The 11,845-nt window shown below is 34.6% G+C and overlaps 2 protein-coding genes across 8 annotated transcripts; both read right to left on the bottom strand.

Moving 5' to 3' along the window:
- Positions 1-1,321: 1,321 nt before the first annotated feature.
- LOC104902302 (cytochrome B5-like protein) lies at positions 1,322-4,238 on the bottom strand. Its single transcript, XM_010690036.4, has 5 exons — positions 3,933-4,238; positions 3,776-3,822; positions 3,265-3,342; positions 3,044-3,135; positions 1,322-1,803 (listed from the first exon to the last, which is right to left on the bottom strand). The coding sequence occupies exons 1-5, from the start codon at positions 4,012-4,014 to the stop codon at positions 1,737-1,739; spliced, it is 366 nt and encodes a 121-aa protein (XP_010688338.2). The 5' UTR covers positions 4,015-4,238; the 3' UTR covers positions 1,322-1,736.
- A 1,590-nt stretch (positions 4,239-5,828) lies between these two features.
- Positions 5,829-10,219, bottom strand: LOC104902301 (F-box protein CPR1). Of its 7 annotated transcripts, none has more exons than XR_007268811.2 (3): positions 7,563-10,219; positions 6,435-6,993; positions 5,829-6,233 (listed from the first exon to the last, which is right to left on the bottom strand). XR_007268811.2 is itself a non-coding variant. In XM_010690035.4 (2 exons), exon 1 carries the CDS (start codon positions 10,167-10,169, stop codon positions 8,922-8,924), a length of 1,248 nt encoding a protein of 415 aa, XP_010688337.2. In that variant the 5' UTR covers positions 10,170-10,219; the 3' UTR covers positions 5,829-6,233; positions 8,906-8,921. The 7 variants fall into 7 exon arrangements, 1 of the variants encoding a protein (XP_010688337.2); XR_007268810.2 differs by having other exon boundaries at positions 6,435-8,819; positions 8,906-10,219; XR_791360.4 differs by having other exon boundaries at positions 6,435-7,872; positions 8,906-10,219.
- Positions 10,220-11,845: the final 1,626 nt, after the last annotated feature.

Genomic DNA, 11,845 nt, shown 5'->3' with positions numbered 1-11,845 from the left:
GTCGGCATTCCTAGGAACGTTTCGGGAAAAAATATGACCAGGCTCGTAGAAGTCCAAAAATGTTCCAAAAACAGCCAAAATTGAAGGTTATAATACACGGTTTTGGACTTTTCGAGGGCCCGAACTACGAACACAACGGGATGCCTCCTAGGGACATGGGAGGTCATTGGAAAGGAGTCATGTGGCTTGGAACGAATATGTGGATGCCTTTACGTTCATTTCGAGGCAACTTTGGGTTTCACGAGAAATGAACATATGGGTGTTTAGAGGGTTTTCGAGGCAATGCAAAATTGTGCCAAGCACCCGCGCAATGCTATAAGTCACGTCGGCACTCCTAGGAACATTGCGGGAGAAAATGTGACCAACGACCCTGTAGAAGTCCAAAAATGTCCCAGAAACAACCAAAATTGAAGGTTATAAGTATTAAAAACTACAGGTGATCCGATATATTGTAACCTCGTCTCATGTACAAATCTATAATATGTAAACTTTTGTGTATTATAGGAGCTTTAGTGTTTTACCATTTAATACTACTGTACATCATCTATTATAAAATAAGTTGTTGATGGAGACTGTAGAATTAAAGAAAGCAAAAGAGATAGAAACAATTGTGACCTATGTGCAGAAAGAGTCGGTCTATAAGAGACCATATAATACATTTTTTTTGGTAAGATGAAGGGGACTCACTTGAGGGGATATGGGAAATTAGTCAAAGGAGTTCTATGAAGTTTGATCCCTATACCTTAGGGATAACAGATGGGAAACAATACTACTACTCCACCGACTCAACCTCAATTAGGCAACTATTCAAGTTCAATATTAAGAAGAGAACATACCACTTTTTGAATACAATGAATAATTTAAGCTATGTCGATTAACAAAAGTTAAATTAGCTTGCAACAAGATTTAAACCCGTCACCTCTTGCTATTATAACATGACACAATTACAATCTCAACCAACTCTTAATCATGCTTTAAATGTCCATATTATTATATTTGTATCTTTTAAATGTTGAGTTTTCCTTAATATTATTTTAGTGGGAATGGAAAAAAATACATATAAAGTTCGAAAACACAATACCAACCAGGGACAACGCCCGGACCCAAATACTAATTTTTCATAAATGTTATCTACAGGTTTCACCTAATGGATTGCGAATAAAAACCCTTGCTCATCATAAAATACCAAAAATTTAATCAAGGAAAATAGAACATTTAAAATAAGAAAAGTGCACAGCTCAAACTGAGGGGCTATTTGCAATTTGGCAAAAGCTAACAAACGCTGTTGGAACATTAAATAAGGTAACTAATAATAAAAATATTAAAACAAAATAAACATTAATTGCACCGATAAAAAACTTATGATTTTGACACATATTCCAAAGTTTATACCAAATTTGGAACTAAAATGAATGATAATCTAAATTACTGAAGCGCTCGTTAGCAAGATCCTTGCAATTTTTCTATCCTAATCAAATTCTCCCAAAGGAGCATTCGTCAATGGAGTTGGACTCAGCCACCCATGTCTTGAAAGAGTTCACAATTCCTAGATTTTGATAAAAGACATTGAATCTGTCAACTGAATATATCCTACTCCTGATAGACTTTAATATTACATCAAGATTCAAGAACTTGCAGATGATAGAAGTAATGGCCGGTTGGAGGAGAAGAGCCTAAGCGAAAAAAATCGTTTTCAACCAAGAACTTGAAACAGTTAATTGGTTGCATAGGTTCTGTCATTGTTCCAATTCTCCAATGCAGAAATCTTCTATTATGTCAAATACTCGTGTACCATGCTGTGGCCTGTGAAGCAATAATAGAAGTGAAAGAGAGCCAATAATATAAAAAGATGCATTAACAGCTACATCAAACCAATTAGTCATCTCCTCAAAATATAAATGTACTACGTTTGCGAAGAATGTTACAAGCATCAATTAACAGCAGAAACATTGCAGCAAGGCAACAACAACGTGAAATACGTATATCAGAAGGAGCCTTTTTTATCCATGGAAGAAGGGGGCGGGGGGGATTTTAGGTTCATATAATATAACAATACTTCTTTCCTTAACAGACCCTGATCTTTGCTTGTAGGTTGCTGTAAATTATGTTTCACACTAAAGGACACACATTCATATTACAAAACCTACACCTAAGGCTGGCAGTTTGGGTCAATGGGTTGAGTTCGGGTTTATGCTCACTTGCTCATAATATACCAAAAATCTCGTAAAACTGGAGTAAGAAAAATGGGTCAATTCATTGAGTTAGTTTTCTTTCAGTAACTTCAGCACAGGTCCAGGTTGGATCAGAGATTGTCAACAAGGCTACAAGCATAATGCCCATAATCCATAAGCATGAGGGAGCCAAAGCATTCTCTCAAAGGCCAAACTAAACAAGTCAATATACTAGAACATGATTCTTCTAAGGAGGTGTTTGGTTGAATGTTTAGAAATGGAATTGGGATGGATGTGATACTAATAAAGATGGAAAAAATTGCTTGGTTGAGGTAATTAGGGTATGGAATTTCATACCCACATGTTGCTCATCACCCCTAAACCCCTTGAATCTCATACCCACCACCCGCTAGGCCGCTAAGGTTGGAGATCTCTATACCTCCCCCTCTAGTAACGTATTCTAAATCCATACTTTGAATGCACCAAACAACTGATAAAAAAAGTAATGGATTCCAAATCCATATCATGGCGTTCTCACTGTATAATGTATATTACTCCATTCCAATTTAGTTAAGCCAAACAGTCCCTAAGTAGTTTGTAATATGTGGATTTCTTCCGAATAGAAATCACTGCAACACAATAGCATTGGAACCTCGAAGAAGCTAGGGAAGGTATATAAATCAAGACTTGTAAGTTTTAGCCTATAATGATTCACCCTAGATCTCACCAAAGGTGAGGACTGAGGCCTAAGTAGATTTGCATATTACTTCCATCAAATCTAATGTAGTAAGAGAGGTTTCTAGAGTAGTTAAAGATGCATTCCTCTAAATTCTCTTAACGACATAGAAGATCGATATAAAAGGTTCTCATACCCATAAAACCCTTCAGTTGAGTCATCCCCAGCGTGCGTTAAAATAGCATCACCACCCGGGTGCTCCTCCACATATGAAGTTACATCATATACCTACATCAAGCAACATCAAAAAAGAACAAGCACAAACAGCTTAGAGAACTCGCAATTAGAGCTTTCGAGATAATGATCACAGTCAAGAAACTAGTTCCATTGGAAGAGAAATGGGAAAAACAAATCAACCTTAGCTTTGATGATGACCCAACAATCAGTCCTTTTGTTGTGCAACGAGACTTCGGCTTTAGTATATCTTCTAGGACCCTTGTTACAAGGTTAAACAAAACATAATCAATCTCTTTTTGACTTATAGACATCAACCTAAATTAGTTCCATAAGTTCATATAATTGAAATTCAAAAAAATCCCACCATTATACCCAAAACTTCAAACTTAATGATTTTATATCAACTTTAATAATCAGAGATTATCCTAACATGTTTCAGTACCCCCAAAAAGAAGCAGAAACCATCAAAGTGACAGAAAAAAATAAAAAGTTCACTAAGATGCATTGTAGTTAAAGAGCAAAGATTCAATACAAGCAAACTACAAAGCTAATAGATTTAATAAACTCTAGTAAAATTACATTCATCTTAAACAATAACTAAAAAAACAAGATTACCCACCAAAATCTGGAATCTATATTCATCAAAAAACTAATAAATCATAATGTCAATGAATAAAATCCTTTGTGGTACCTTGGAGATGTTTTTGGTGTTACTATTTGAAGCTTCATTGGATTGACCTGCATTTTTACAAAAATTATAACAAAATTAATAACTCAAAAAACAGAAAAGATTTTCACTTTTAAAAGTCAAAATCTTCAATCTAAAAAAAAGGAGAGAGAAGAGTTACTGGGTTTGATAAATCGTGGGGTGACAAAGAGAAGGAGTAATAGAAAACCCAATATAATTGTTGCTGCTACAATTATCTCCATTAATACTACTTTCAAGCTTTTTTTTAATTTTTTTAAAGAAAAAAAAACGTCGGAGATGGTTAAGGAGGTTCACCGGAGATAAATGTGGGAACTGGGTAATTAATAAAAAAGAGATCTTGTGATTTGTTTTAGCACATTGATCGATTGTTTTGATGTTCTTGATTTACCAAAAAGAAAAGCAAGAAAAAAAAGAAGCAAGTGGACTTCAGCCTATAGTTTAAGATTAAGTGCTTTTAGAAAGTTATTGTTTTCCCCTAATTACCAACTTACCATGTATTTAACTGTTTATGATGCAACGTGTTACACGCCTTTTTAGTAAGGGAGCGAAAGGTTAGATTTTAGAAAGTCAGCTAATAACGATTCTTTTATGTAGGTATGGTATTATTCGTAGACTTTTTTAACATCGAGTAACTTCGTAACCTTTGTGTAGCTGACCATTTATATTGTAATTTTAATATTGTCTTGATAATGCTCTTATTATGTTCTCTTAGCCCATAAACTTTGTTGATGAGATGTTTATGCATTTTAAAGTCCTATTTAAGGTTTTGCAACTAATTTGATTAGATAAATTTATTATTACAAATCAGGAATAAAGCTATTCTGAATTTTTGTTAAAGTAATCATCGAAGAGATAAATATAAAGAAGTATAGAGACTAACCGAAATCTTTAGGAATATTGTATGTGGAGATTTTGAGAGATGAAGTTAGAATAAAGTTTTTCAGCCAAAAAAAAAAAAAAGCATTATAAACCCTTTTTAAAAGGACTTCATCTTCTTCTTTGTTTTATTCATGATTCTAGGCAGATTTGTCTTTGCTATCTCTTTTGTTTAGGCTTGATTTAGTTTTAGATCATGGTTTTGGAATTTACTATAAGCTTTTTTTTTTCAAGTATATAAGTATATGTTGACCCAAAACGCCCTATCTTAGAGATCAATCCAGCCCATGACAATCCACCCTCCGTCCCTCCCATGGGGCCATTGCGCCACTACAATGGAACCCCTATCACTTGGGAGGGAAGATGAGAGGACCTAATGCTCCTCTCTCTCTCTCTCTCTTAGTTCTCACGCTATACATATTGACGTTTGGTATGTTTAATGAAAACGGAATGGAAAGGATTTGGATGGGGGGAGGGGGGCGGGGAAATGTAAATAATATTTGTTACCTTTAATAGTTGCTTGGTATCCTAGTGGAATGGAAACAATTGAGAGGTTTATGAATGAGAAAGGAAACATGATTTGTTTCCACTAGTTCGATAAGGGTAACAAATGGGGGGGATTGCGAATCCCTTCGAAAAAAGTATTTGTTACTTAGCACTCATATAGTCATACCACACAATTAGAAATGAAAACGCTTCTTTAATCCGTTTATTATATCAAGTTTTTTTATACCAAACACCCTAGAGTAAAGTGTCTAATTTTTCAGTAAAGTGTCTAATTTTTCTTTTTTATATGTAATTTCTCTGTCTACCTCTAGCTTGATAAATCCATCAAAGTTTGGTTGGACTCAAAAAAAAATTCAAATAAAAATGAGTATATCTTGCCAAACTCTACTTTCTATTTTTCTTTTACTTATGTTTTCATGTCAAAACTCCTTTCCTAGATAGATAAATTAGCGTCAAAGAAGAAAACATGAATATCCAAACTTACTTAACTAGCTCCTTTTAGATTTCTAGTACTTCATACGTAACATAATAACTGCAATAAATGGATATCATTTGTAAGGTATAATATATTTATTTGTTTGTTGCAGTTATTATGTTCTGGAGAAAGTAGCATAAAACAATTAAAAGGATTGTCATAAGAACATGGAATATGAAGATCAATTCTGGTTCTGTATATACATAGAGAGCTTCTACTACATTCTGGGGTCTATTGAACACAAAAAAGAACTTGATAATATGATGTAATGCTAACAATCCCTTTGACATCAGGCTGCCATTGCAATAGATCTATACAATATGAACGGTCTAAAGTCTGCTGTAAAAAGTGTTACAGAACCACTAATGTCCACAATATCTCTTATAGCAGTAAAAATCATATATCCAGATATTTGATACTAAAATCATATATCACACCTTAAGTACTCTTGCACTAAACACATGCAAAAGAAAGGTTACATACTACTTAGCCAAATGTATGTATATTCAGGAAATCGAACACGATTGAACTGGGCATTAAGAGGTCTTCATTTGGTTCCAATTCACTAACATGGACATTCCTCTGCAAAATCAAAACAGTGTGTATTAGTGTCCATGTCAGAACATAATGACCTATATATATGTGTGTGTTGTGTATATGAGATAATAAATACCGCCCACAAGAGCTACAGCAATAGTTTAAGTCCAATATTAATAATATACATTGAACCATCAACATTGTCCTCCACTAAAAAATAGATGTTCATATCAAGAATATACTCACCATTGTACAGTTAACCAAACAAGGCTGGGTTGCACCACCTGCTGGCATGGTGAATGCTTCTTTATTAGCAACTGAAGGCTGGGTTGGCATGGGAGTGGTTGCATGTAATGAGAAGGGGGACGTACTATTTGCTGCTACACGTCGAGTGCATGCTTGGTGGCCTCCTGAAATTGCAGACAGCAAGGCTCTTCTACTAGCGATAAGGCTTGCCAAACGCTATGGTTATGGGAATGTCATCATGGACTTGGGTAGCCAAGTGCTTGTGAATCGTCTTCCCAAAGCTGTGGTTTAATTTCAGATTTTGATAATGTTTTAGAAGATATTTTGTCGCTTTGTTCTTTTTTTAATTCAGTAATTTGGTCTCTTCTTATCAAGAGATGGTAATTGTGTAGTCCATCATTTAGCTAAGCTACAGCATTTTAGGTTTCCCCCTATGTGCTTTCAGACATTTTGTCCCTTGATAAATGCACTAGTCGGTTCCTCCCCCAAAAAAAAAAACAAACAAGGCAAGTATAATACAGAAGATTAACGCCATTGAACAAATAAAATAAGAACCTAACTCATAATCTAGGGAATTTTCACTATTTACCCTACAAACGCTAACATCCCTAAAACCACCAGTTAGTAGCACAAGCTTAAGCTCAATGATCCCTCTCACGGCAGAGGGCAGCAGGTGGCGATAAAGTGGGGTGACTGGCGGAACGGGGCGGAAGCCGGAAAGTAAATAAGCAGAGAGCAATACAGACAATGATGGACGTCTTACATCAGACAATCAAAAGATACCAAATATTTGAATCATTTATCATCACAGTCAAGAGGAGCAATTTGGTGACCCCAAATGCATTTGTACTTCGCCAAACGCCTTTGGTATATACTCCCTCTGTCTCATAATATAGTGCTTGTTTCTTTTTTACACAGTCTTCAGGACGTAACTTTGACCTTTAGTATCTTCAATTCCGTATTAATAAAAAATATAAAAAATTATCTAAAAAGTCTCTTAAAAAAGCGTTTTCAGCTCAACGTCCTTATGGTTCCTCTAGGCTCTAGCATTGTTTTTCTAATCTTCAAAATCTGTACTTGATCATATGATTAAGGAACATCCTGCTACTTAGTTCGAAGAAATCAGACCTCCATTACATCCCGAGTGATCTAGAAAATTTTAGTTCAAGCCATGAAAAGATAATAGGAAATAGGCATTAGACGCCTACAGTATATCCCTTGCATCAAACTTTTATAAGTAAATAGATTGAATCAAGGTAGTAGCAAAAGGTGTTAGCAACAACTTGGATCCTTGATCATCAACTATTAAGTTCATCCTCCTAAGCCAAAAGTTTTATGCAAACTTATCATGAAGTCTTCAGGGTGGTATCGGAAACTAGGTTCCAAATCATATCTACATCATTTCCCTTTGTAGGTCTATATATACCAAAAAGAACACCTGATATATTCAAATCAGAGTAGATATACTAAGAAAGTTATACATTAAAATACGACTACATCGTGAGTGTATATAAAAAAGCGTTTTGAACTAAAGAAGTAGCACGACTGCAAATAACTTTTGGTGTATAATATATACTGATCATTTGATAGTCTAATTAGCTTGTAGTTTATAGCTATTGTACTTTCTTTGCTTTTCTAGAGCAACCCTACAACTGGAAAGATATCTACTGCACTTCTCAATTGAAGAAGTAATCATATTAGATGCTTTCAATTACTTTCCACTTTATGAAATCCCAACAAGAAGCAAAGCTTATAAAGTAATCAATCGAAAACGAAAGCACTTCGAGAAAACCTGATTATTATGTAACTAAATTTTGCTTCCAATGATGCTCAGTTCAAATAGAATGATGTTTGTGACACAAAATCAATATGTGTGCAATTCATTAGCTAAAATAGGCACAACGAGAAAATTATATAAGCAGGACACAGTCACACAATCATAAATAGAAAGACTGTCTGCTACGAGCTAAAGCTAACCCGTACTCCGCCAGACCACTGTTTACCTAATAGACAAGCTACAGTGACAGACTGCGGAATTAATTTGCTTCTAATTTCTTGAATGTGCAGAATATTTTCTATGCACAAATTTGCCAACCCAGAAAACCCAATTTCAGAGGGCGCTAAATTCGTATTCACACCTATAATCAAAGTCATATGAGGAGGCCTTGCCCTTTCCTCCTTGCTTTAACTAGTCAATCACCATTTGATCCCTAGTACAAGCTCTATACATAATGCCTTTCCTCGCATTATTCTAACCACTGTTTGTTTCAGCAAATTAAGGTAATGCATCTCATGTTACAGTGTGAGTTGCAAGAGAAAACATATAGTGCAATCCCTATATGCTTTATCTTCAATGTTATAAACTTGTAAGAGAGCATCATCAACCTACAGTGATCCTCAAACATATATCATTGACAAGTACATAGTATAAAACAAAGGAAATCAATATCACAAGCATTCAAATAGCTTACCTTATCCTTCACTTGTTCATCCTCCTCGTCTTACTTCCCTTTGCGCCTCGATTTGACGACCACCCGTAATGTTAACAAGACTCCCAAAACACAACGAAAGAACCTTGAAATAAAGAGGCGCCCCACCCAATTCCAACTTCTTAGTTGTTTGATCACTAAGGTTATACCAAACACAAGTTTCAACCCCTAGTTTATGAGGCCAATCTATGCTAAGCAAAAGTTTCCTCCTCATTCCTTCCCCATAATCAAAAAGAGGAGTATATTGACAACTCGGAGTAGCAATTAACAACTTAGTCCATGACTCTTTCACCCCATACTCCTTCATCACCCATACATCAGTCACATTCGACCCCTCAATCGTAGTTGACAAACACAAACAACCATCAAAAACCCCCAAATTAACAACTTTAGTAGCGCGCCCATCTTGATCATATTCATCATAATCAGGCAATGGCAAAGAAACATCAGCCCATCGATCAAGCTCTACATCAAAACAACCAATCCCAAGTACTTTTTTCGATTTCGACAAGAACACCCAATGAAGTAACTTGCGGTCAATCACAACACCATTAATAGGTAGACATGTAGGCATACCATCCGACAAATCCAAAAATTTCATACGCTCAACACAATTCCATGAATGTTTTTTCATCCCATATACTAAAGTCCTCCCATAAAGTTTTCTACCCCAAATGTTACAGAATTCTATCACAACCAGCTTATAATCGTTATTTTTAGGATCATTCCCAAATCCAAAACCAACTTCGTGACTGCGCACATGTAGAGATGGATAATATAAAGAACAACCAAACATTCTAGTACATGGATTCAGAAACAAGAAGCCTAAACCATTATAATGGGAAAAATGTTTGTTACCAATAGTTGATCGAAGACAAAGCAAACCATTGGAAGAACCTACAATGTCGAAATGGTTGTATTCGCCGTGAAATGGTTCTGGAAGTGGGACATAAACAGCACGTGAATTGGGTGAATCTAAGTCTAAAGAGTAGAGTCTTTGAATTCCGTTTACATGAGCAGTGAAAAAGATGAGGAGGCCATGAGAGGAGGAGGAGAGAGATTGATGGAGGTGTTCATCGATGAATTCTTGGGATGAAATTAGGGTTTTGTAGAATTTGTTTGTGCATTGCAATCGCAATAGGGTTTTTGGGTGTAATTTAGGGAATATATGGGAGATGATTATGTGTTCTGGAAGTATTGCCATTGAAGAAACTTGTTGAATTTCTGCTTTCTTGATCGCCGCCATTTTCAAATTCTTGAAAGATACGGTCTTAAAATGCTCTTTGTTTTCTTTGTCTTATGTTCAATTTTTAATTTGTTTTCTAAGATCCTATTTGTCAATTAGCGGATAGTTGTTTAACTGTTTAAAAATTATTAAAATAGACTGTCTAATTTTAATATAAAAATAGACGTAGTCACTAAATAGATTAAACGTGAAAATTCTATTGTGCCCCCGTGAGCACGGTGCACACCATGCACCCAGTAAATTTGTTCCATTTCCGATAAGTAAATGTTCATTTTAAGCATATCTTTTAGCAAAAAAAATATGTTCTAGTTTTCGTAAAAATTGTTCTAATTTCAATAAATAAATGTTCAATTTCAACAAATGTTTGTTTTAAGCTTATTTTTCAGCAAAACATTATGTTCTATGTTTTGTGAATCTGTTTTATTTTCGATAAGCAAATGTTCAATTTTAAAAAATGTTCTTTTAAAACTTAGTTTCCACCAAAAAATATGTTCTATTTTCACTAAAAATATGTTGTATATTTGATAAGCATATGTTCTATTTAAGTAATTGAATTCTAGTAATGTTCCATTTCAACCAAAAATGTTCATTTTCGTATTTGGATTCTGGTAATGTTCCACTTCAACAGTAAAATGTTCTTTTTCATAAATGAATTCTTGTAATGTTCTATTTCAACAATAAAATGTTCGTTTTCGTAAATGAATTTTGTAATGTTTCATTTCAACAGTTTAATGTTTGTTTTCGTATTCGTAAATGTTCGTTTTCGTGTTCGTAAATGTTCTAATTGTATTATGGGAGCACAGTTCTCATTGTGCTCCCGGGAGCACAATGCACGCATTAGATTAAACTAGTCGCCGAAAGAAATTAACCTAGTCACTATTGGGCTAGTTTCTGTTTTAGATATTGGGCTTATCATTGCCTAATTTTAATTTAAAAATAGGCGGTCTCTTACAGCACAAATTCTTAATTGTTAGCTAATTGTATTAGCTGATAGCTGATTGAATTAATTATTTATTTGAAGGTGTTTGGTAAGTAACTGACAGATTATTGCTACATTATTGTGTAAAATGACCAATAAGGACGTGTGCATAATATATGATTGTAACTTTACTTATTTAGTTAAACAATTTTAGGACATAAATGTAATTGGTTCACTCAATCCCAAACTTCTAATGTCAAAAAGCTCATCTCCCAACTTTTTCAAAAAGAGTTTATTGAGCTCAAAAAGTTAATTGAAACCTCTTTTTACCACACACTGAAATTAGAGGATTGACTAGTCAAATCCTCTAATACGAGCTCAAACCTCTAATTTTACTCAAACCTCACTTTACCAAACAAATTAATCTATTCAATAAATTTAGTCTCTCTTTATTATATCTTCTCTTTATCCTTTGTGATGGCATATGTCCCTCTTTGTTGGGATATAGTCGCCCCATGTTTATCAGGATAGTTTTATTTTTTAGGTGTTTTTTTTTTTTGTAATTGGGTATGTATCTTAGATCCAAATTCTTAAGTTGAAGGTTATTTTGTTGATCGAAAGTTGTACGGACTACAACAAATGTCAATTTTTCATTTACAATTAGTTGAATTAAATCTAATTCTTCTTAAAAACTACACATTAGATCGATAGACCCCGTCGCAGAATGATGCATTAGACAACGACTGGAAAGACGAGG

This window comes from Beta vulgaris, chromosome 8 (assembly GCF_026745355.1).
Source record: "Beta vulgaris subsp. vulgaris cultivar EL10 chromosome 8, EL10.2, whole genome shotgun sequence".
NCBI classification, from domain to species: Eukaryota; Viridiplantae; Streptophyta; class Magnoliopsida; order Caryophyllales; family Amaranthaceae; genus Beta; species Beta vulgaris.
The sequence above is the reverse complement of the archived record's forward strand: the minus strand, read 5'-3'. Positions and strand labels throughout refer to the sequence as shown.

Bases quoted from the DNA above. Each gene is read 5' to 3' on its own strand.
- LOC104902301 (XM_010690035.4), bottom strand. From the start codon at position 10,169: ATGGCGGCGATCAAGAAAGCAGAAATTCAACAAGTTTCTTCAATGGCA.
- LOC104902302 (XM_010690036.4), bottom strand. From the start codon at position 4,014: ATGGAGATAATTGTAGCAGCAACAATTATATTGGGTTTTCTATTACTC. The intron at 3,136-3,264 runs GTTGATTTGTTT...TGCTTGATGTAG, and splicing joins GGGTCATCATCAAAGCTAAG to GTATATGATGTAACTTCATA. The intron at 1,804-3,043 runs GTATGAGAACCT...ATTGCTTCACAG, and splicing joins TCAACTGAAGGGTTTTATGG to GCCACAGCATGGTACACGAG.